This window comes from Bison bison, unplaced genomic scaffold (assembly GCF_000754665.1).
Source record: "Bison bison bison isolate TAMUID 2011002044 unplaced genomic scaffold, Bison_UMD1.0 scf7180017864037, whole genome shotgun sequence".
Lineage (NCBI taxonomy): Eukaryota > Metazoa > Chordata > Mammalia > Artiodactyla > Bovidae > Bison > Bison bison.
The window spans coordinates 9,718,321-9,743,818 of NW_011494609.1; the positions used below are offsets into that span (position 1 = coordinate 9,718,321).

The window sequence follows — 25,498 nt, forward strand, 5'->3', positions numbered from 1 at the left end:
AGAAGGAACCAACCTTGCCCACACCTGGATTTCAGACTCCTGGCGTCCAGAACTGTGAGAGAACAAACTTCTGTTGTTTTAAGCCCCCCAGGTCGTGGTGCCTTGTGTTGGAGTCCCCGGAAACCTACACACCTGATACTGAGCATCTTCCCCAGATGCCTCGCACCTAAGTTTTGGGGTCAGTCCTGACGTGGTAAGTGAGAAGGCTTGGTTGAGGCTGTGTGCATGTGCACACAGGTGTGAATGCATGTGTACACATGTGTGAAATGTACCAAGTATTTAGGGGCAGCTTTGACTATACAAGTTATGACACAAATGATAACATCAGATTTCATTTTTCTTAGATTCTATTGTTCACAACTGCATTTATACTGTGAAGGGATTTGATTCTTTTCTTTTCTTTAGTTCTGCTACTATTTGTACCTGTGACCCAATTCATAAAATGAGGAGGGAAAGCCAAAAATAAGAAAAGTATGATACCTAAACTGAGACCAATGCTTGTCTTTTAAATTTTCTCATAATCTTCAATTTTGATATTACACTTCTTTAAAATCAGAGTAAATTTGTAAGACATGGATTCCCACTTGTACCACTTTTATTTAACATAGTATTGGAAGTTCTAGACAGAGTAGTTAGGCAATTTATGGAAATAAAAGGCATCCAAGTCAGAAATGAAGAATCAAAATGATTTTGCTTCACAGATGATATGACCTTGTGTGTATTAGAAAAACCATAAATATACCACAAAACTATTGTAACTAAGAATGAATTCAACAAAGTAGCAAGATATAAAATCAACACATAAAAATGATATATGTAAATTTACATGTATGTAAATTAGCAGTGAATGATTTGAAAAGGAAATTAACAATTCCATTTACAAGAAGACCAAAATACTTGGTAACTAAGGGACTGAAAAACTTGTACACAGAAAACTATAAAATATTGCTTAAAGAAATTAAAGAAGACACAAATAAATGGAAAGACATCCTATGTTCACGGATTGAAAGACTTAATATTATTAAGATGCAAGCACTACCCAAAGCAATCTATGGATTCATTACAATTTCTATCAAAATCCCAATGACCTTTTCTTTTGGCAAAAATAGGACAACTCATCCTAAAATTCATATGGAATTTCAAGGAAACCTGAACAGCCAAAACTCATGGGAAAAAGGACAAAGCTGGAGGACTCAGAGTTCCTGATTTCAAAACTTACAAGTCTACAATTATCAAAACAGTATGGTAATGTCATAAAGACAGTCATATAGACCAATGGAATAGAACAGAAAGCCCAGAAACAAGTCCTTGCATATATGGTCAAATGATTTTTGACAAGGGAACTAAGATCAATAGGGAAAGAACAGTCATTAAAAAAAATGGTGCTAGGAAAACTGGATATCCATATGCAAAAGGATGCTTATCTAACATGATATACAAAAATTGTCAAAATATCAAAGAACTAAATGTAAGAATTGACTGGAAGAGTCTTAGAGCTGAGGACTTCTCTATAGACCTAGAGGTAAAGAAAAATTAGAGGGAAAAATTGCTGGCAGTTTTGAACACCTGCTTTGGGACACACAGTTTGTAAAAATGGTTTCACTTAACTCTCCTAAAATTGCTGTGAAGTCATTAGCTTAGTTCGAGGGAGAAAATAAAATTATCCATAATCCCCCAATCTAGAGATGACCACTGTTGTGAAGCTCTATATTTTTTAAAAAAATGTTTTTCATTATTAAATTTCTCTTTAAGACTTAATACAGCAATGGAGTTCACTGCATTCAGAGAAACTAAATTAAAAATGGTATCACTCAGCTGATTTCCTCTAGGGGGGCTGGGAAACACCATCACAGCAAATGATGGGAAGCAGGTGGTACGACTGAATTTATAAGAAAAGGACCAGCTAAGGGACACCATTCCAAACAACCAAACTGGATTTAAGCCACAGCCTCAGGTAATCCCCATCATTCATTTGTTCAATGAGATATTTATTAAGTGAACTACTATGCTCCAGAGGCCACGCAAGATTCTGGAAATACAAAAGAATAAGAACTGACCTTACCTCTCTGAGGTCTCCTAATCTAATGGGGAGGGGTGACAAGTGAACAAAGAATGGCAGTAGTATTTAAGAATATTGTAACTGGGAGCTATGGGGCCCAAGGACTGGAGAGACCCCTCTTCACAGAGGACCGGGAAGACCTCCTGGAGGAGGTGACAGCTCTGAGCAGCTCAGGACTTCAGATATAAACTCTTGTTCTGAGTGCAGTACAGCAGAGATAGATGCAGACAGCAGCAGAGAGGTCTGGCCCCACACAAGAGGCCAATTCCTGGACCACCTCCCTTAATGATCATTCACATAAGCAAAACCCAGAAGTACTGCTGTTCCTTTGGCATTTACCCCTTGAAATGGGGGAATTCGTAGAGAGCTTGCTGTGCCTGAGTCAGCCGAAAAATCTTCTCCTTCAGGAATTTCCTCTTGGTAGCTGTATCACTCTGTTCTTGAAGCAGCCAGGAATAGTGCTGTGTGTCCTGTAGTAGCTGCATCATGGCTTTCTGGACCTTATCACCATTCTCTTGGAGCATAAAATACTGAATGATGAACGGGATCTGATTGGCGAGACGTTTGCTGGTTTCCTGGAAGAAGGGGTAAGGGGTCAGCTGGAGGGTCTATGGTTGCAGAGAGAAGTTCCTTGGATGCATGCTAAGTCCTGGGGTCCTGCCCACCTCCAGTCCAGTGGTCAGTGCCAACCAAGGGAAGGATCTATTTGGGTTGCCTCATTTTCACTACTCAGGTATTCCCTCTGACACTAAGATCCACCTGAAGGCCAGCAGAACCAGCCACCTTCTGGACATCCCAGTCTTCCTGGAAGGGATCTCCTCCTCACTTCCACTCTCCTCCCTGGAGAGACCTCCTGGCAGTGAACCCCAGGTCCCTTCTGGGAGATGATCAGGACATATTTCAATGCTTATTTCATTCACTCGTTTCATCAGCATCTCCAGTTTGCCTGACAGCTGGACCCCACATCTGGGTCACTCTACTTTCTATCCTAATCAAGAAAGGGTTTCAGGAGTTGGGTAGTTTAAAAGCTACCTTCTTGGACTTCCTTAGTAGTCCAGTGGCTAAAACTCTGCATTCCCAATGCAAGGAACCTGGGTTCGATCCCTGGTCAGGGAACTAGATCCCATATGTCACAACTAAGATTCCATGCAACCAAATAAATAAATAAAAATTCAACTAAAATAAAAAGCTACCTTCTTTTCCATGCACCCTAATACTTTAATCAATGGATGAAGCCTTAGAAACCATGAAGTCAACTGGACCGCAAAATTTAGGGACAGGCTTTTTCACTTCCACTTTGTGGGACTTAGTTTGAGTTTGAGGCACTCTGGGTACCCTCTGAGAACATGCAGGAAAGCTAAAACATAGCCAGTAAAGTTAGTGCTTATGTTTCGCTGTATTCTGATCATAGTAATTTTGGAATTTATGCAGAGAATAAAACATAATGAACTTTCGAGTTGGAATTAATTTTGAGTGCTGCTGCTGCTGCTGCCTTGTCACTTCGGTCATGTCCGACTCTGTGCGACCCCATAGACAGCAGCCCACCAGGCTCCCCATCCCTGGGATTCTCCAGGCAAGAACACTGGAGCGGGCTGCCATTTCCTTCTCCAATGCATGAAAGTGAAAAGTGAAAGTGAAGTCGATCAGTCGTGTCTGACTCTTAGCGACCCTATGGACTGTAGACTACCAGGCTCCTCCATCCATGGGATTTTCCAGGCAAGAGTACTGGAGTGGGGTGCCATTGCCTTCTTCAATTTTGAGTACATGTTCTGCTAAGATGAAAAATCTGATTTGGGGCAAATTAATTAAAAGTGTCTTATTAGGGTTACTGTCCCTGGTGGCTCAGATGGTAAAGAATCTGCCTGCAATGTGGGAGACCAGGGTTCAATCCTGGAGTGGGGAAGATCCCCTGGAGATGGGAATGGCTACACACTCTAGTATTCTTGCCTGGAGAATTCCATGGACAGAGGAGCCTGGAGGGCTATAGTCCATGGGGTCTAAAAGAGTCGGACCTGACTGAGCAACTAACTCTTTCCCTTTCAGTGTTACTGTAAAACTATGATGAGATGATATATGAGTAGGTTTTCACAGCCTAAAGGGCTTTGTACGCAGCAGTGCCCTGTTCTTTGCTCAGCTAGGCAGCTGTCCACCAGGATACCTGCTTTCTGCTCGGTAGGGACCACAGCACACTGACCTGTATCCCTACATGCTCACCATGAAATATGCGTTCAGGTGGACCCCAATCTCAACGATGGAGGAAATCGAAGATTGATCATTTAAAAAGGGCTGCTTCGACTGAGGCATCTCTGAAGCCTTTCCCATGGAATTAAAAATATCTTCTCGGACTTTGTTCAGAACCACGCCGTAAATCTGGTCTTGACAAAAAACCAGCTTCTCCATCCTGAACTGAAGTTGGATCAGATTTGCTGCTTCTGCCATTTGTTTTGTTTTTATGTCTTCGATCTTGTTCTGGTCGAATAAGGAAGAGAAATACATTACTTTCCCTTTTCTTCCCCTGCTGTTTAAACAACTTAGGAAGTATTATTACTATTACTATAGTACCGTATTATACCGTACTATTATTACTTATTATAATACCGTACTATTATTACTTATTATAATACTGTACTATTATTATAGTACCGTTGAACACTGAATTAAAAATAATCCGAGGTCAACGAAGGTGTGAGACTTTTCGAGCAATTTTCAGAAGCTCCCACTTTGCCCTCCGCTGTGTCCTCACCTGTTGCCTCTTGTGGCTCCCCGCCTTGCACATGCCATGCTCACCCTCTCTCCTGCCTGTTGTGTGTTTGTCAGTATATACGCTGCCGAAGCGAGCACCTGTCTGCTCTTTCTCTTGGCCCCAACCTGTTTCCTCGCATGTTACTGCCTTTCTGCTTCCTCAGTTACGGTTTAGTCCACAGGTTCAAGCCCATCACTCTTGTCTCTGTTGTTGGCTTGAATCGAAGCATTCAAGAATGCATCCGGTGCTAATGAGCACCATGGGAGAACAGCGCCATCTCTGTGCTTCTCAGAAATCCTGCGACTCCTGAGTCATGCACATGGGCAAGGGTGTCCCAGGAAAGGGAGAGATGACTTGGTGGAACTGGGTTACAGGTTGACTTTTGAGTTTCAAAGGGATTTTTGTGCACTGAAGGCAGAGACAACGGTTTGCGAGAAGAGAGAAAGTGAGAGCTTCACAAGGGCAGGTTCTTCGTTGGAGTGTATGTGGACACAAATACGTATGTGACAACTCACTCTCCTTGCAGGTTGGGGGCCTGAGAGCAGAAATGGACTGTGCGTCACTTCCACGAGGAGTTTTATGGAAGGACACAAGATCCTGGCTTCTGATGAGACTCAGGAGAAGGTACAGATGGTGGAGGGAAGTGGCTGGCTGGGAGCCAGGAAGCTGCACCCAGACCTCTGTTCATCCCTCACCCAGACCTCTGTTCATTCCAGGATGCTACAGGGGAAGGGGCCTTTGAACTTTCCTGGCCCCAGAACAGCCTATGCTTGCAGCAGGTAAGAATACTGGAGTGGGTTGCCATTTCCTTCTCCAGAGGATCTTCCCAGGCAGGGATCAAACCCACGTCTCCTGCACTGGCAGGCAGACTATAAGCAAGCAAACTGCGGGAGCTTACCTGGACTGTTTGATGCAGATTGCAAAATTCAGCAAAATGCTTTTTGGCTGTGTCCTTGAAAGTTTGCCAGACAATTTCTGATCAAGGAAAGAACGAAACATCAGCAAAATGCAAGCAGGAATGAAATGGGTTAAAGACACAGGAGGATAAATCATGATACACTGGCCCCATTCTGGTGCTGAGCTCCTCAGATTACAGACCAAGAGAGAAGGCGGGATGGCACATAATACCATGGAGACACCAAATCCACCCCCATCCTAAGCAGATCCTGTCAACTTCTGGTCCTTTCCTGGGTGTGCATTCTCGGCAGGATTGCTGCTGTTGTTTAGTCACTCAGTCATGTCCAACTCTTTTGCAACTCCATGGATTGTAGCCTTCCAGGCTCTTCTGTCCATGGGATTCTCCAGGTAAGAATAGGAGTGCGTTGTCATTTCCTCTTCCAGGGGATCTTCCTGACCCAGGGATCAAACCCACGACATCTGTGTCTCCTGCACTGGCAAGCTTACTCTTTACCACTAGTGCCACTTGGGAGCCCCTTTCTGCAGGGTTAGCAGCTAATTATTCCACACACTGCGTCATCCAGGCTTAGGTAAGAGGTACATAAAGCTCATACACACTCTCAGTTCAGTTCAGTTCAGTCACTCAGTCATGTCCAACTCTTTGCGACCCCATGGACTGCAGTACACCAGGCATCCCTGTCCATCACTAACTCCCAGAGTCTGCTCAAACTCATGTCCATCAAGTCAGTGATGCCATCCAACCATCTCATCCTCTGTTGTCCCCTTCTCCTCTTGCCTTCAATCTTTCCCAGCATCAGGGTCTTTTCCAATGAGTCCATTCTTTGCATCAGGTGGCCAAAATATTGGAGTTTCAGCTATAGTATCAGTCCTTCCAATGAATATACAGGACTGATTTCCTTTAGGATTGACTGGTTGGATCTCTTTCAGTCCAAGGACTCTCAAGAGTCTTTTCCAACACCACAGTTCAAAAGCTTCAATTCTTCAACACTCAGCTTTCTTTATAGTCCAACTCTCACATCCATACATGACTACTGGAAAAACCATAGCTTTGACTAGACAGACTTTTGTTAGTAAAATAATGTCTCTGCTTTTTATACACTGTCTAGGTTGGTCATAACTTTTCTTCCAAGGAGCAAGCATCTTTTAATTTCAAGGCTGCAGTCACCACCTGCATTGATTTTGGAGTCCAAGAAAATAAAGTCTGTCACTGTTTCCATTGTTTCCCCATCTATCTGCTATAAAATGATGGGACCAGATGCCATGATCTTAGTTTTTTGAGTGTTGAGTTTTAAGGCAACTTTTTCACTCTCCTCTTTCACTTTCATGAAGAGGCTCTTTAGTTCTTCACTTTCTGCCATAAGGGTGGTGTCATCTGTGTATGTGAGGTTATTGATATTTCTCCCAGCAATCTTGACTCCAGCTTGTGCTTCATCCAGCCTGGCATTTCACATGATATAGTCTTCATATAGGTTAAATAAGCAGGGTGACAATATACAGCCTTGACAACACTCTCCCCCTCCCGCTAAGTGGACAAACATCTGCAGGCTGTGTTTGATACTTCCATTCAAATCTCTCCCTCCAAGCAATGAGACCTATGGGAGGTACAAGGGTAACAATCTGAAAGTTTTTTTATGAGAGTTCCTCACCCATGGCCTTCTGGAGCATCTTGAGTGCTGGGTCTATCAGCTGCCCCAGGTAATGCTTCACGACAGTCTCAAATGTCTTGTAATTGACAAATCCGAGAAGTTCTTTGCCTCGATACTTCTTTTCATATTTTGAGACTTCTTCGTTAAGGACACTTTTAACTGCAACGAAAACAAACCACCAGGATAAATTCTAATAATTTCACAGACAGTTTAAAGATAGGGATTTTTTTCAAGTCTTGCTTACCCAACGAATCCTATGGCAATGTTTCTAAATAGAGTTTCTTTTAATCATGAAAATAATTATCTGTGGCCTGATAATGCCAGTTTGAGAAATATTGACTGTTGAGAAACAAAAATCTTTTTATACTCCATTGTGTTTCAGTTGAGAGTCATCATGCCAGGAGAGAAGCTGAGTGTTTATAATTGGTAGGAAAAAAATCTGATTAATTAAATGAAAATAGAAACAAAAAATTCTTGTGGCCCTTACAGCTCTTCTTCCAAGGCTACATGTAGCTGGAAGGCTCTTACCATGGAAGGGATAGTGCTGCTTTTATTCAATGTCAAAACAGAGCTTCCTCAGTGGATCAGTGGTTAAGAACCCACCTTGCAATGCAGGGGACACTAGTTCGATCCCTGGTCCAGGTAGACCCCACATGCTGCAAGACAACTAAGCCCATGCACCGCAACCACTGAGCCCACGCCCTAGGGCCCATGAATCACAACTGCTGAGCCCACATGCAGCAATGACTGAAGCCCGAGTGTCCTAGAGTCTGTACTCCACAACAAAAGAAGCCCCTACTCTCTGCACCTAGAGAAAGCGTGTGTGCAGCAATGAAGGCCCAGTGCTGCCAAACATAAATAAATAAATATGGATTTTAAAGTGTCAAAGCAAAGATACACACACATACACACACTACAACACCACACAGGCACACACCCTATTGGCCTTTGGGCTGGAGCAGATAGAAGTTGGAACTCTGCCAGAGGAAGTAAGGAGTTTGTTGTCAAAGCATAAACCTTGCTGATCTCGGAATGGGGGTAAAGAGGAGGAAAGAGACAGGGTAAGAGAAACTGCCGAGCCTCAAAACACAGAAGCAAGGAGATAGTTGGAAGTAGGTGGTGGAATGGTCTACTATTGAATTGGCAAGGGCCGTGCTCCACAAGAATGGCTGGGAAGCTGTTATAGATACTAAGAGGTCCCTAGTATGGGCACAGTCGGCTCTTTGCACAATTTTTATGTGCCAGAAGTTGCTTCTGGTCTTGGTAAATGTGATGTTGCTTTTGGGGAAGCCCTGTCCCAGGACTTACCTTTTTCGATATTGGTGGTAAGTATGAGTATCCAGCTTGTAAACTCCTCTCTGATTTTGTTACATAAGCGAGACTCTGTCTCCATTACAATTTCTTCTCCTTCTATTAACTTTCTAATGTCCTCATTAAATACCTTAATTTTCTGAAAAGATGAGATAAAATCATCAATCTGTGCTGTAATTGTATTAAAGAGCAGGGATCTGGATCAGCCGTGCATGGTGGGGTGGGGGCTGGGGCTCCAAGGGGGTGAGATGACCCACCACCCACCTCATACATCCCCCACCCCCTACCCCCTCCCCACACCCACCACCTCATGAGAAACAAGGAGGGCAGAGCAACAGGGAGTCCTGGGTAATCCCCACCTCAATGAGGAAGAACATTTTATCCCCTTCATCGCTGGGAATGTCGTCCCCATATTGCTGCAGCTCCTCTGTCGCCCTCTGGTGCTTCTCCTTTATTTGGTTTTCTAACAAGGGGAGCGATTTCTGAACAAAACAAGAGCAAGCAATGAAAGGCTGCAGCGTGATGAACTTGTTTTGTTTTTAAGTCCCTAAGTCCTATCTGACTCTTTTGTGACCCCAGGGACTGTAGCCTGCCAGGCGTCTCTGGGATTTCCCAGGCAAGAACACTGGAGTGTATTGCCATTTCCTTCTCCAGGGGATCTTCCCTGATAAGAGCAAACAAGGAAATGCTGCCGCTTGCTGAAATTAGCTGACGGGTATCTTAGGTGTATGGGCAAAATCCCGTTTGAAAGCATTCAGCTTCTATTATCCTGTGACTCTTGTTGAGCGCGACTCCTGCTAAGAACTCAAGGAGGACTCGGGATGCAATGCTTGAACAATCTGGTGTTGAGAATTCTGCAGCTCTGTCATGTGACCAGAGTGGGGAGGGGATCGGTGGTGGCCAGTTTTGGGTTTTTTGTTTGTTTGACTCAGAGCTTTCGTTGAGATAACAAGTACCTTTGAATATAATGGAAGGTTTCCTTAGTGAAATGTTCCCTATAACATTTGAGTGTTATAAACTGATAAACGGTGCTTTGGAAGAGGTTATGCCTATGTGTTGGTGTCGGCTGGCAAAGGTCCAAAGCAGTCAATGTTGCGATGACAATTTAACAAAGTGGAGGAGCAGGAACGATGGAGAGGGCACCGAGGAGGGTTGTCTTTGGGTTGAACATCATTCCAAGTCCTTTACATCTTAGTGAAGCCCTGCGCTGTGGTACAAAGCACATGACTTTGTTGCCTGTTTTTCACAAGAGAGGAAAAGGTTCAGAGAGACAAACTGTTTGATATCATCACTGAGGTGGTAAGCAGCAGACTTTACTTCACAGCTGCTCACACCTTTACAGCCCGAGCAGGTAAAAACTGCAGGTAAAGATATCTGAGTGAAGGATGTTAGTGTAGTCAGCCAGGCAGAATGAGCTATTGGGATTTAGAGGAAGTTTGTGGAGTAGCGTACCAAGAAGTTGATAAGGTCTCTCCTCTCTCTCTTTGGACAGTTTGTATCTGTAGGCAGAAAGGTATTAATCTTTTTCCTGGTATTTCAAACGATCATGATTGTGTCTTGATATAAATTTTAAAATTAATTTAAAATAGTACAAAACTGAAATTCAAAATTTTAAGTTCAATATTTAAATGTTGAGAACTGTTACAAAAAAATTATCAAAATACAACATCTTTTTAAAAAAGATGCTTTTCTCAATTAGATAGGAGATATAGCTTTTAGACGGGCTTCCCCAGTAGTGCTAGTGGTAAAGAAAGTGCTTGCCAATGCAGGAGACAGATGTAAGAAATGTGGGTTAGATCCCTGGGTTGGGAAGATCCCCTGGAGGAGGGCACAAAAACCCACCCCAGTATTCTTACCTGGAGAATCCCATGGACAGAGGAACCTGCCAGGCTACAGTTCATAGGGTCACAAAGAGTCGGACACAACTGAAGTGATTTAGTACTAGCAGCATAGTTTTTAGACAGGGTTATTTCTTTTAGAATTCTCTGCTGCAAACTGAAGGGATTTCACCAGAATCAGTACTTCTCCAAGTATGTTCCCAAAGACCACCTGAGAAAAACAAATTCATGGGCCCCACCCCAGACCTACTGACTCAGAAGCTCAGCCAGGGCCCAGGAATATGAATTTAAACAAATTTTCTAGGTATCATTTTTGCCTGTGTGTTAGGCAAAAATTCTCCAGGCAAGAATACTGGAGTGGGTCGCCGTGCCCTCCTCCAGGCAATCTTCCCAACCCAGGGATCTAGCCCACATTTCTTACATCTGTCTCCTGCACTGGCAAGCAGGTTCTTTACCACAAGCACCATACACAGTTTGAGAAATGCTGCCCCTCTACAAACAAATATTTTGAGTATGTGTTTTCTGGTTCAAAAGAATTCATTGTTTCCATGCAACGTGCAATGTAGCACGGACTGGGATCCAGCCCTTGGTTCCACCTCTGTTCTCAAGGTTCATCTTCTCATGTACAATGGTTCAGGCAAGCATGACAAATATTCCATTTATCATTTGGCTTTCTCTCTATTGTTCTGACTGAGTGATTTCCATTATTCTATCTTCCAGATCACTTGTTTATTCTTCTTCATTATTCATTCTGCTATTTATTGTCTTTAGATCAGCTTTCATCTTGGCAAATGAATTTTTTTCTTTGCTCCTCTTTATAGTTTTTAGTTCCTTTTTTATACTAACCTGCATTTCTATCCATGGCCTTTCTTAATTCCTCCAGTATTTTCATTATCTCCCTTTTGAACTCAGCATCTATGAGACTGAAGAAGTCTCTTTCATTGTTCTTTCAGGGGCATTCTCTTGGCCTTTTAATTGAGAGTTGCTCTTCTGCATCTTCATTTTACTTGTATTTCTCTTACTCAGAGAGTTTAGGAGAAATGATTATCTACTGTGGTCTCAGAGGGCTGTTTTGAAAGGGTCCTTGTGTAGCTTGCATGGGTTTAATATTTTTAATAGGAGGACTATTTTTAGTATGGACACCTGCCACTTCTTTCCTCTGCATGTTCTGGCCATTATCCTCTTGATTTGTTGTTGTTCAATCTATAAGTTGTGTCTGACTCTTTGCAACTGCACAGACTGCAGCATGCCAGGCCTCCCTGTTCTCCACCATCTCCCAGAGTTTGCTCAAACTCATGTCCATTGAGTCAGTGATGCTATCCAACCATCTCACCCTCTGTCGCACCCTTCTCTTCTTGCCTTCAATCTTTTCCAGCATCAGGGTCTTTTCCAATGAGCCAGCCCTCCACATCAGATGGCCAAAGTATTGGAGCTTCAGCTTCAGCCTCAGTCCTTCCAATGAATATTCAGGTTTGATTTCCTTTAGGATTGACTGATTTGCTCTCCTTGCTGTCCAATGGACTCTCAAGAGTCTTCTCCAGCACCACAATTTGAAAGCATCAATTCTTTGGTGCTCAGCCTTCTTTATGGTCCAACTCTCAAGTCATCCTCTTGATGGGGGTATGCAGATGCAGTGGCTGGTGCCTGGTCCTGGAGCCCACAGTGGTGATGGTGATGGCTATAAATATTCTATTTCTCAATAAGCACTAAGCCAGAGTCCCCCTTCAATGACATCATGAGAACTTTGTGGTTTTCTTATTTTGAGAATCACTGAAAACCGAACATTTATTTCCTACAAGTTTGAAGGTAGGAAAATGTTTTATATTTATATTTTTAAATTATTGTTTAAAGACTTGTTGAGATGAACCATTTTTAAAGTCTTTATTGAATTTGTTATAAGATTGCTTCTGTATTATGTTTTGGATTTTTGGCCTTGAAGCACATGGGGCCTCAGTTCCCTGACCAGGGATCCAACCTGCACCCCTGCAATGGAAGGTGAAGTCTTAACCAGTGTTCCATCAGGAAGTCTAAAAGGAAAGTGATTTTTATATTGTGAATTGTTAACAAACTATTAAAAATTTGCTAACTCGATATTCACTCCTTTTTACACTGCTAACCTGGTGTTAGAATTTTTCTTCTCTCTTTGCTTGCCCCAAATTGACAGATTCAACTCTTTATTTCAACACTATGCAGTTACTGCTTTTCTGCTTCAGAAGCTCTTTTGTGAGCCTCTGACCAGTAGTGATTTGGTTTTCAGAATGTTCTTATTTATCTGCTGGTTTGGACATTTCACTGGAGTATCCTAGTCAACCCATAACTAAGAAAGTGACCTGGACAGGCTGTCATTTTTTTTTTTAAGATTTGTTTTTTGATGTGGATCATTTTTAAAGTCTTTATTGAATTCGTTACAATATTGCTTCTCTTTTATGTTTGGTTTATTGGCCACAAGGCATGTGGGATCTTAGCTAGAGGTTGAACCTGTATCGCCTGCATTGGAAGGTTAAGTCTTAACCACTGGACCACCAGGGAAGTACCCAAGGCTGTCATTTTATTTTATAGCTTGCAACTTAAACTACTGACTCACATTGATGTGCCAGATGAGCTCGGTGGTAAGTCTTTCTGCCAGAAGAGGCACTGTGGCCTTTCCTTCATCCAGAAGAACTCTGAAACAAAACAGAACACACATGAATTTAAGAAGGGCCCTTAGGATCACTTTCCAGTACTGTACCTTATCAGTGGGTAGATGAGCTCAGTTCCGTGGAGCGACACACACCATCAGAAAAGCCAGGTGGTACATGAGGACAGTTGATAATTAAGGAGCAAGATCACACCTAGGCAAGCATAGTACTAGAGAGGTTACTTTTTTTTTCTTTTTGTGTCCCAATAAACTCAAGTGGTAAGTCATTTTTTCAGGAAAAGCAAAACAATACAATTTCATAGAGGTTAAGTGACTTGCCCAAACTAGTATTTTATTTCTTATAGCAAATATTTATCCCTGATTAGGTGTATCAATCTTGAAAAGAAGAAGAAAGCTAGAGACATCATATTTCTGATTTAAACTATATTGCAAAGCTACTGTAATGAAAGCAGTATGGAGCTAGAATAAAGACAGATATAGTCCAGTATTCTCATCTGGAAAATTCCATGGGCAGAGGAGCCTGGCCAACTAGAGTCCATGAGGTTGCAAAGAGTTGGACATGACTTAGTGACTAAACAGCAACAGCAGAGACCTATGGGACAGAATAGCAAGCCCAGAAACAAACTCATGCTATGCAGTTCACTGATTCTTGCCAAAGTGCCAAGAATACACAATAGGAAAAGGATAACCACTTGAACAAATGGTGTTGGGGAAATTAGGTAACCACAGCAAAATGGAGCCTCTTCTTACACTAGACACAAAAGTCAACTGAAAATTGATTAAGTGCTTAAATGTAAAACCCAAAACTGTAAAACTCCCAGAAGAAAACATGGGGGATCATCTTCATCATATCGACCTTGGAAATGATTTCATCAATATGACACTAAAAGCACAGGCAACAAAAGCAAAAATAGACTAGTAGGATGATGTCCAACTAAAAACTCCAGTACTGCAAGTGAACAATCAACAGAGCAAAAGGCAACCTACAAAGTGGGAGAAAACACTTGCAAAACCTTGTATCTGATAAAGGGTTAACTTTCAAAATATGCACAGAACTCCACAATTCACTAGCAAATAAACCCTAATAACCCAATTTAAAAATGGGCTAAAAGACTCGAATAGAGATTTCCTCAAAGAAAACATAAAAATGGCCAAAAGGCACATGGAAAGATGATCAGCATCACTAATTATCTGGGAAATGCAAATCAAAACCACAACTAAATATCACATCATATCAGTTAGGATAATATTAAAAAAAAAACAAACAAGACAAGTGTTGGCAAGGATGTGGAGAAATTGCAACACTAGTATACTGTTGATGGGAACTCAAAATGATGCAGCCTCTATGGAAAGCAGCAATAAAGTACTGTAAAAAATTAAAAATGGAAATACCATATGATCTAGCAATCCCACTTCTGGGCATTTATTCAAAAGAATTGAAATCAAGATCTCACAGATTTATTAGGGCTCCTCTGTTCACTGTAGCACTGTTCACAAGAGCCAAGATGTAGAAACAATCTCAATGTTCATGGAAAGATAAATGGATTGAAAATTGTAGATACATGCAATAGGATATAATTCAGCATTTCACAAGAAGGAAATTTTGCAGTATGTGACAACATGAATTAACCTTGAAGATGTCATGCTAAGTGAAATAAACCAGTCACAGAAAGACAAATACTACATGATTCCATTTATGTGCTCTATCTAAAACAGTCAGACGCAGGCAATCAGAGAGAGGAATGGTGGTTTCCAGGTGTTGTGGGGAGGAGGAAATGAAGAATGCTAATCAAAGGGCAAAAAGTTTTTGTTACGAAAGATAAACACATTCTAGAGAGCTGCCGAACAATATCGTGCCTGTACTTAACAACACCACATTGTGAACTTAAATATTTGTTAGGAGGGTGAGCCTCATGTTAAATGTTCTTTCCATAGTAAAATTAAATTTAAAAAATGTTTACATGGTCTGTACTAAGTGCCTATTCCATTCTAAGGGCTTTACAAATATTTAATCATTGAACAACCAATTTTAGAGAGCGAAAGGCAAAGGCACAGGAATGTTAAGCAGCTTGCCCAGAGTCACAGACCAGGTGGTCTGGCTGCAAAGTGTTTACCTTTAACATAAATTCAGGAAGGACTCAGTAGGATCATTTTTTCCAGTGCTGCTGCGAGCATCTTTGCTGTAAAAGAGCTGAGTCCCAGCACTTGGGCACACAAGGATTGAAACGCAGATGTTCAGTGACAAAGAACTTCAGCACACTTTTTCATCCAAGCCTTAACTTTCCCAAAGACGTTGAAGAGGGTTTTCAAAGTGTGGTCCCTGGACCAGCAACGTTGACCTCAACTGGGAAATTGTGCTTGTGCTTAGTCACTGCCATGTGACTCTTTGAGACACTTTGGATTGTAGCCTGCCAGGCTCCTCTGTCCATGGGATTTCTAGGCAAGAATACTGGAGTAGGTTGCCATTTTTTCTCCTCCAGGGGACCTCCCTGACCCAGGGGTCAAACTCAAGTCTCTCAAGTCTACAGCATTGCAGGTGGATCCTGTACCTGCTGAGCCACCAGGAAAGTCTGGGAACTTGTTAGAAAGTCTGGGGGCCTACCTTAGAACTCAGAAACTCTGGGATGGCACAGCTAGCTGAATTTTAACAAACTCTCCCACAAATTGGTCCTTGAAAGAAAAACTATGACAAATCTAGACAGCATATTAAAAAGCAGAGACATGACTTTGCCAACAAAATCTGTAGAGTCAAAGCTGTGGTTTTTCTAGTTGTCATGTAAGGGTGTGAGAGTTGGACCATAAGGAAGACTGAGCACTGAAGAATTGGTGCTTTCAAATGGTGATGCTGGAGAAGACTCTTGAGAGTCCCTTGGACAGCAAGGAGATCAAACTAGTCAATCCTAAAGGAAATCAAACTTGAATACTCATTGGAAGGACTGATGTTGAAGCTGAAGCTCCAATACTTTGGCCACCTGATATGAACCCCTGACTCACTGGAAAAGACCCTGATGGTGGGAAAGATTGAGGGCAAAAGGAGAAGGGGATGACAGAGGATGAGATGGTTGGATGGCATCACTGACTCAATGGACATGAGTTTGAGCAAACTCTGGGAGATAGTGAAGGACAGGGAAGTCTGGCATGCTATAGTCCTTAGTGTTACATAGAGTCAGACACAACTGAGTGACTGAACAACAATAACCCACAAATTCTGTTGCTTGCTCAGGGTTGAAAACCACGTGTGTGATTGTTACAGAATCTTCTCTTTGCTTGGCAGCAGTCTTCTCTGCTGTAACCCTCAATACTTCTGAAAACCTTCTATTTCTGTTATTCAGGGCCAGAGCAGAGAGAAAGAAGGAACCAAGGTGATATTTATGGTGTGCTGGCCAGAACATTTGCATGTGCCATGTTATTTAATCCTAAACCTAATCCCATGAAGCAGTAGCAGGACTCTCTGAGCAGATGAAAAAGCAGAAGCTCAGAGAGGTTGAGCCATCTCCCAAAGGCACAGAGTAAGTAGTAAACCAGGTCTTCACCAGTTTCCCACAGTCACTCCTTAAAGTGGGAGTGACCACTATATCTTATTACCCTCTCCCCCATGGTTCAGGAACAGCAAGTTCCTAAATAAAAGGAAAGGAAAAAAGTATCCAGTTCAGTGGAAAAAATCCCAATGTCTTTCAAGACTTTGTGGGACTCAAAAGAGAGAGCAAGGGAAAACATTTTGGGAAACCAAAGTGTGCTATGCCCTATGACAGTGGTTTCCAACCTTTTTGGCACAAAGGACTGGTTTCCTGGAAGACAATTTTTCCACAGAGGGGAATGGTTTTGGGATGATTCTCATAAGGATCTTGAAACCGAGATCCTTCACATCAGCAGTTGACAGTAGAGTTTGTGCTTCTATGAAAACCTAATGCTGCTGTTAATCTGACAGGAGATGGAGTTTAGGTGGTAACATAAGCAATGGGGAGCAGTTGTAAATACAGATGAAGCTTCACTCGCCCATCAGTCACCTCCTGCTACATGGTCCAGTCCCTAAGAGGCCACAAACCTGCAATGGTCCATGGCCTGGGGGTTGGGGACCCTTGCCCTGTGAAATACTCGACTTCAATTTTTAATCAGTGTCATCATCGGAATTCAAGAAAAAATGATTTAAGTAAACCAATGCATTTAATACCAAACTAATGAAAACAGTTGGTTATGCTAATTGTGAATGTCGACATTTTAGGAATCAGCGAACTAAAATGGACTGGAATGGGTGAATTTAAGTCAGATGACCATTATATCTACTACTGTGGGAAAGAATCCCTTAGAAGAAATGGAGTAGCCATCGTAGTAAACAAAAGAGTCCGAAATGCAGTACTCGGATGTGATCTCAAAAACGACAGAATGATCTCTGTTCGTTTCCAAGGCAAATGATTCAATATCACAGTAATCCAACCAGTAATGCTGAAGGAGCTGAAATTGAATGGTTCTATGAAGATCTACAAGACCTTCTAGAACTAACACCCAAAAGAGATGTCCTTTTCATTATAAGGGACTGGAATGCAAAGGTAGGAAGTCAGGAAACATCTGGAGTAACAGGCAAATTTGGTCTTGGAGTACAGAACGAAGCAGGGCAAAGGCTAATAGAGTTTTGCCAAGAGAACACACACAAGAGCAAACACCTTCTTTCAACAACACAAGAGAAGACTCTACACATGGACATCACCAGACGGTCAACACTAAAATCAGACTGATTATATTCTTTGCAACCAATGGTGGAGAAGCTCTATACAGTCAGCAAAAACAAGACTGGGAGCTGACTGTGGCTCAGATCATGAACTCCTTATTGCCAAATTCAGACTGAAATTGAAGAAAGTAGGGAAAACCACCAGACCATTCAGATATGACCTAAATCAAATCCCTTACGATTATACAGTAGAAGTGAGAAATAGACTCAAGGGACTAGATCTGATAGAGTGCCTGAAGAACTATGGACGGAGGTTCATGATAGCAAACAGGGATCAAGACCATCCCCAAGAAAAAGAAATGCAAAAAAGCAAAATGGCTGTTTGAGGAGGCCTTACAAATAGCTGTGAAAAGAAGAGAAGCAAAAAACAAAGGACAAAAGCAAAGTTATACCCATTTGAATGCAGAGTTCCAAAGAAGAGCAAGGAGAGATAAGAAAGCCTTCCTTGGTGATCTGTGCAAAGAAATAGAGGAAAGCAATAGAATGGGAAAGACTAGAGATCTCTTCAAGAAAATTAGAGATACCAAGGGAACATTTCATGCAAAGATGGGCTCAATGAAGGACAGAAATGGTATGGACCTAACAGAAGCAGAAGATATTATGAAGAGGTGGCAAGAATACACAGAAGAACTATACAAAAAAGATTTTCATGACCCAGATAATCATGATGGGGTGATCACTAACCTAGAGCCAGGCATCCTAGAATGTGAAGTCAAGTGGGCCTTAGAAAGCATCACTACAAACAAAGCTAGTGGAGGTGATGGAATTCCAGTTGAGCTATTTCAAATCCTGCAAGATGATGCTGTGAAAGTGCTGCACTCAATATGCCAGCAAATTTGGAAAACTCAGCAGTGGCCACAGGACTGGAAAAGGTCAGTTTTCATTCCAATCCCAAAGAATGCTCAAACTACCGCACAATTGCACTCATCTCACACGCTTGTAAAGTAATGCTCAAAATTCACCAAGCCAGGCTTCAACAGTATGTGAACTGTGAACTTACAGATGTTCAAACTGGTTTTAGAAAAGGCAGAGGAACTAGAGATCAAATTGCCAACATCTGTTGGATCATTGAAAAAGCAAGAGAGTTCCAGAAAAACGTCGATTTCTGCTTTATTGACTATGCCAAAACCTTTGACTGTGTGGATCACAACAAACTGGAAAATTCTGAAAGAGATGAGAATACCAGACCACCTGATCTGCCTCTTGAGAAACCTGTATGCAGGTCAGGAAGCAACAGTTATAACTGGACATGGACCAACAGACTGGTTCCAATTAGGAAAAGGCTATATATTGTCACCCTGCTTATTTAACTTATATGCAGAGTACATCATGAGAAATGCTGGGCTGGATGAAGCACAGGCTGGAATCAGGTTTGCCGGGAGAAATATTAATAACCTTAAATATGCAGATGACACCATTCTTATGGCAGGAAGCGAAGAAGAACTAAAGAGCCTCTTGATGAAAGTGAAAGAAGAGAGTGAAAAAGTTGGCTTAATGCTCAACATTCAGAAAACTAAAATCATGGCATCCAGTCTCATCACTCCATGGCAAATAGATGGGGAAACAGTGGAAATAGTGACAGACTTTATTTTGGGGGGCTCCAAAATCACTGCAGATGGTGACTACAGCCATGAAATTAAAAGATGCTTGCTCCTTGGAAGAAAAGTTATGACTAACCTAGACAACATAATAAAAAGCAGAGACAATACTTTGCCGACAAAGATCCATATAGTCAAAGCTATCTTTTTTCCAGTAGGTCATGTATGGATGTGAGAGTTGGACCATAAAGAAAGCTGAGTGCTGAAGAATTGATGCTTTTGAACTGTGGTGTTGGAGAAGACTCTTGAGAGTCCCTTGGACTGCAAGGAGATCCAACCAGTCCATCCTAAAGGAAATCAGTCCTGGATGTTTATTGGAAGGACTGATGCTGAAGCTGAAACCAATACTTTGGCCATCTGATGTGAAGAGCTGACTCATTTGAAAAGACCCTGATGCTGGGAAACATCGAAGGCAGGAGAAGAAAGGGTTGACAGAGGATGAGATGGTTGGATGGCATCAGTAACTCAATGGACATGAGTTTGAGTAAACTCCAGGAGTTATTGATGGATAGGGAGGCCTGGCATGCTGCAGTCCATGGGATCACAAAGAGTCGGACACGACTGAGTGACTGAACTGAACTGATGTTAATTGTATAATTTTTAAATATGGTAATCATCTTGGCCAATTCTGGTAGGCAGGGCTGGTTTCCATCGAGTCCAAGGCTGTCGTAAAGAATCTTACCTGAAATACGGATGCGTCTCAAAGAACATCGTTTCTTTCCTGGTTGCCTCTGCCAAGCTCAGCTTGTTGGTGATATCCTGCTGGCCCCGGCACTTCACGATCATATAGCCCTTCTTGAGATGATAGGTGAGGTTCTGCATGACCTTCAGGACACTTTTCTCGGTGCCCTTGTCCACCAGGTCTGGTTTGGTCAGGATCCCTGTGAGATGATTAGAGGAGGGCAGTGGAAAGGTCAATTTTCTCTTCAAATATATTGAACACTGCTAGGCTATGGGGTCTTTTTTGGCCAAGACCAGCAGATTATCATTTTCCCATAGTATATTCTTACCACTTGTGCCCCAAATCAGCTAACTATACAGACATGGGTTTATTTCTGGGCTTGCCATTCTGTCACACAGATATATATGTCTGTCTTTTTGCTAGCACCATACTGCTTTAATCGCAGTCGCTTTGTAATATACTTAACATCAGGAATTATGATGCCTCCAACTTTCTTCTTCTTTATCAAGATTGATACGACCAAGAGTCTTTTCTGCCCAGTGCCTCTCAGCTCATTCTTTCATTCCATTTCATTCCTATCACTTGTATTTTTATTTGCTCATCCAGTCACTCAACTCATTAATTGCCTTGTGTAATTTAACAAATGTCTCTTGGGTGCCCTCTGAGTCCCCAACACTAAGGCAGCAGGCATCATCAGAACCAACTCACTCCATCACCATGTCTCCAAAAGCACATCACTCCCTACTGTAAGGAGGGTCTGTGACTCTCTAGGGTCTCTTGTCACAGACTCACTCTGCCCCTCTAGTGGTACCTCCTTTGAGATCCTCCCTGCCTTCCTCTCCCACTCTCCTGCCCTTACTCCTCTCGCTCACACTGGACTGAAGGCTTTGAATTTCAAGCGACTGTGATCTTGGTGGATGCTTGGTTTGCTTCCACCTTTTGGCTGCTGTGTACTTGAGTGTATATTCCATTTCTTTTTTTAAATTTAGCATACTTTTCTCTATTTCTATACTTAACCTTGAATGCATGGAAAATTTGCACACTGTTATAAGGCTGTTTGGGATATACTAAGGCCTTATTGTGTATACTCTTTGTGTATAGTACTTAACTGAATTTACAACAATAATACTTAATATTTAGTGAAAGCTTACAGATTATCAGAGTTTGTGGCTAATGAATGCTGGAGTTGGTAGCCATTCCCTTCTTCAGGGAATCTTCCCTACCCAGGGATCAAACCCATGTCTCTTGTGTCTTCTCCATTGGCAGGCAGATTTTTTTTTTTTACCACTGAGCCACCTGGGAAGCTCCATGAGAAGAATAGAAAACTACTAGTAAGAAGTATTACTCAATTTCTATAAAGAGATGGATATCCAAATAGATCTATCTACTTAACAGATGAAACTGTCTTCTGTGGTCCTTAATGAGACATCCCTAATGACTTATGATTGCATAATGGTGGATGACCCCAAACCTGAGTTTTCTCTCTGGTTCAATGTATTCTAGATGCCTGTAGAAGTCAGCAGGTAACAGGGTACAAGTCTAGTCTGGCATATAATAACACATTAAACTTGAGTTGTATTCCCCTACTGTTATTTTTATCCTTATTGGAAACCTGGGCATTTGTTGGAAAAAAAGTGGAAAAGGCAGTAATATACTGGGTATCCATTTAGTCAAAGAAAATGACTGGCACGTTTTCAGGAAAGTAAGCTCAATGGGTAAGTGAAGTGACTGGGGAGAAGTGATATTCAGTAATATTATTAGAATTTTAAAAATAGCAGTTCTCATTTGCCCAAGGATATGTAGCCAGTAAGTTGTAGAGCAAGGATTGAAACACAGGCAATCTGTGCTCTTAAACCAAATCCCCTTTAATGCCTTCTGTGGGGGACATTTTTTAAAAAGGAATTTAAGAGCACCCATCTCCCCAAGGAGGAGTTCTACTTGAATATAAACTCTGTAGACACCTGTGCTGCAGTGTAAACCTGTAAGTGTATTCCCGGAATACGTTCATACACGCCCTGGCAGGATCTTTTCCATGAACCAAAGACTCACAAGAATTTTTCCTGTGGACTTGCAGAGTTGATGGGCCAGTCATTTCCTCCTTTCTGGACCATTGTGGGAGAGAAAATAAGGCATTTCTCCTCCCCGATCCAGAATGGGTTGAGAATGCAAATAAGGGACAATAGGAAGGAGGGCAAAGAACCTCCAAATATTGGCCATACATCTAGCCCTGACCATGAGTGAGGGTGACCCGTCTGCTGTGTTCAACTGCACCCTGAGCCCACAGAGTTTCCCTGGGAACAGAGTTTGTATCTGATGCAGGATGTGGGCACCTCTAACAGAGCTATTACATCCAGGACCTTCCAAATATCTGAGGGGTCTCCCCCGGCTTCCTGTCCTCTAAGAAGCTTGGTGCTTTCTTCTTACCGATGGTCCTGTCTCCATCGGGGTCCACCTCCTGGGCCATGCTCAGCGCCTCTGTGGTGGCGATGTCCACGTTGCAGGGGACTACCACCAAGTTGATGGTCTCCTGCCTCTGGATGTACTTTTTGATGAGTGCCTTGATCTGATGCCAGGGAGTCACAAAGGAAGAGCACATCTCTGGTCACCCAAGAGCACAGCTGGTCATCCCAGAGCACCACCCAGTTTTCACACTTCTGAGCTTTGGCTTAGCCTATACCCTTCCTCTAGAATGTCTGACCACCTGCCCCCACTGAGCTCTCTGTTGATGTCCTGCTTATCCTCCAGAGCTCATCACTGGTATTTCTTCTTTCCCAAAGGCTCCCTGATTCCCGTGGTCAGATGAGACCCCTCCTTCCTCGACAGATCTTCCCTGGGATGCTTCTGAGCTGACAGCAGGAGGAAGAGGCATGCTCTGACCCCAGGCAAGCATTTTTGTCATGCCCTGGGAAATCCCACCCATTTACTGAGTGAAGCAGGGTAAGAAGTGTGGAATTAGTCCCTTAATTCAGGAAGGGGAATGACCTAATTACAAGGCTCCCAGAGACAGAGAATGGTGATCTGGATGTTGAGGAAGAAAGAGTAATCAAGTGCCTAAGACAGTGGGGCCAGCAGAGACCCATCCAAGAGGGACTGCCATGGTCTTAGTTGGGCTGTAATTGGGTTCCCAACACTGTCAGTGCACTCCCCCGCTTCGGAAAAGGCAAGAGGGCATCTGTGACCTCAGTCCCAGGGGAAGAGGATCTCATCTTCTCCCTCTCCTCCACCCCGTCTCTTTATACCCTGGACAGCAACCCTGCTTCTGAGACTGTCCTTGCCTCCTTGGCCTCCATGTGAGCTGGCTTAGCAAGGCTTGACAAGGCTGGTCTCAGGGTAGACCCAGCCAGAGATCAGGTGTGATTCTGGCATCCCTGTGATGACTATGTTCTCAGGCAACCTTAAGTGGGAAGGTCTTTGGTAAAGAAGCCCCAGGCTCAGCAGCTGTTGGTTTGTATCGGTCAGAACTGCTCTGCGGTTCTCATGCCTCCACTGTACCAGCCTTCTTGTCCCCAGCCAGAGACCACAATCTGTGTCCTGATTGACTTACGTAGTATTACTTAAAAAACTTGTGGCTAAAATTGGCAGATCCCATGTAAAAATCCAATGTCTGATTTCTTTTAAGTATTAGGATAGTGGTAACACTGGATCCATATTTCCACAGGACAGCATTGGGCAGGGTGTGCGTTATACACCTCCAGGCCTACAGAGTCAGCTTTGCCTGTTTCCATGGCTGCTGGGCCCTTGTCAGACCCCAAGTATGAGGCCCTAGCCCTAGACTGTCCTCTTCAGTCTCTTCCTCAACTACTGAGAGCAGGCTGGGAAGGTGCACCAGAGCCCTGGGGGCTGCCGGCAGAGACCTCAGAAGTGCCCCCTGCTGAGCGTGGGGCCCACTCCCAAGTTGCAGAGAGGCTCACCTGCAGTCCAATGTCTTGTGGCTGGTTTTCCACAGCCACCCTGGTGATGCCAGGAAGGTCAATGAGGGTCAGATCTGGGACCTCAGGGGAGGTGATCTCCAGATTAATGAGCTCATGGCTGATGCCAAGTCCATTCCCAGCTATGATGTTCTGGGCTGTGGAGACCAAGAGAGGAGAAACCCTGAGTCCAGATGAAGAACCCAACCAAGCAAAAGCAGTGGAATCTGTGGGCAGATTTATGTTCCTCACCTATTTATGTGTCTCACCTGTATCTGGGGACAGTCCTAAGGTGAGAAACAGGGAGGCAATTTAAGCACAGCCCTGATGAATTGCCTAATTCTTTAGAGATTAGGAGGTGGGAGAATGATGGCAACCAGGCTACTTTGTAAATGTTTCCTGTTTTAGCTATCAATGCACCCCACTCCAGTACTCTTGCCTGGAGAATCCCATGGACGGAGGAGCCTGGTAGGCTGCAGTCCATGGGGTCGCTGAGGGTCGGACACGACTGAGTGACTTCACTTTCACTTTTCACTTTCATGCATTGGAGAAGAAAAGGGCAACCCACTCCAGTGTTCTTGCCTGGAGAATCCCAGGGACGGGGGAGCCTGGTGGGCTGCTGTCCATTGGGTCGCACAGAGTCGGACACGACTGAAGAGACTTAGCAGCAGCAGCCCAGTCACTACTTAAGCTATGATTTTGTAACTCTGTATTGAAGTGAAACATACATACAGGAAAGTACCCTTTGTCTTAAACCTGTGACTTCGTGAGTTTCACAGGCGGGACCCATTGGTGTCACAGAAACACATATCAAGAAACAGAACATGGTCAGCGCCCCCTACCCTGCTAAAGCCCCTCTCTCCCTGTGGATCACTAGCCCTCAGGTAAAGTAGCGCTTATCTTAAGCTTTACCAGCATCTACTCTTTTGCCCATTTTTGTACTTTATACTTGGTTGAGCTAAGTGAATTTGCTGATGGATAATCACTTTTGACCTACAAGACGAGCATTTTCCTGTGGTCCCACCTAATTATAAAAGGAATCATAAACTATGTCTTCTCTTGGTATCATGCATGTGTGCATGTATGCTAAGTCAGTCATGTCTGACTCTCTGCGACCTCATAGACTGTACCTCGCAAGGCTCCTCTATCTATGAGATTCTCCAGGCAAGACTACTGGAGTGGGTTGCCATGCCCTCCTCCAGGGCATCTTTCCGACCCAGGGATCAAACCCGAGTCTCCTGTGGCTCCTGCATCACAGGTGGATTCTTCACTGCTGAGCCACTTGGGGAAGCCCTCTCTTGGTCCTGCTTCCTCAGCTCAACATTTCGTTTGTGTGATTACCTTATACTGGTGCTTGTGGCTGAGGGCTGTTCCTTTTCATTGCCATTCTGTGTCTTGATCCAGTCTGTGGGGTGTGGGGGGGTTGGGGCT

At 43.1% G+C, this 25,498-nt stretch overlaps 1 protein-coding gene across 2 annotated transcripts in view; it reads right to left on the reverse strand.

Annotated features, from left to right (window-relative positions):
* Positions 1–577: 577 nt before the first annotated feature.
* MX2 (MX dynamin-like GTPase 2) overlaps positions 578–25,498 on the reverse strand; it is a 37,467-nt gene continuing 12,546 nt past the window's right edge. For both annotated transcript variants that reach the window (XM_010834941.1, XM_010834942.1), the window contains exons 6-15: positions 24,071–24,225; positions 22,584–22,722; positions 20,160–20,358; positions 13,100–13,178; positions 9,037–9,159; positions 8,675–8,816; positions 7,367–7,525; positions 5,701–5,777; positions 4,274–4,528; positions 578–2,634 (exon numbers count right to left, since the gene is read on the reverse strand). In XM_010834941.1, the coding sequence (XP_010833243.1) occupies positions 2,395–2,634; positions 4,274–4,528; positions 5,701–5,777; positions 7,367–7,525; positions 8,675–8,816; positions 9,037–9,159; positions 13,100–13,178; positions 20,160–20,358; positions 22,584–22,722; positions 24,071–24,225 (1,568 nt within the window). In that variant the 3' untranslated portion in view covers positions 578–2,394. The remainder of the gene's footprint in view (positions 2,635–4,273; positions 4,529–5,700; positions 5,778–7,366; positions 7,526–8,674; positions 8,817–9,036; positions 9,160–13,099; positions 13,179–20,159; positions 20,359–22,583; positions 22,723–24,070; positions 24,226–25,498) is intronic.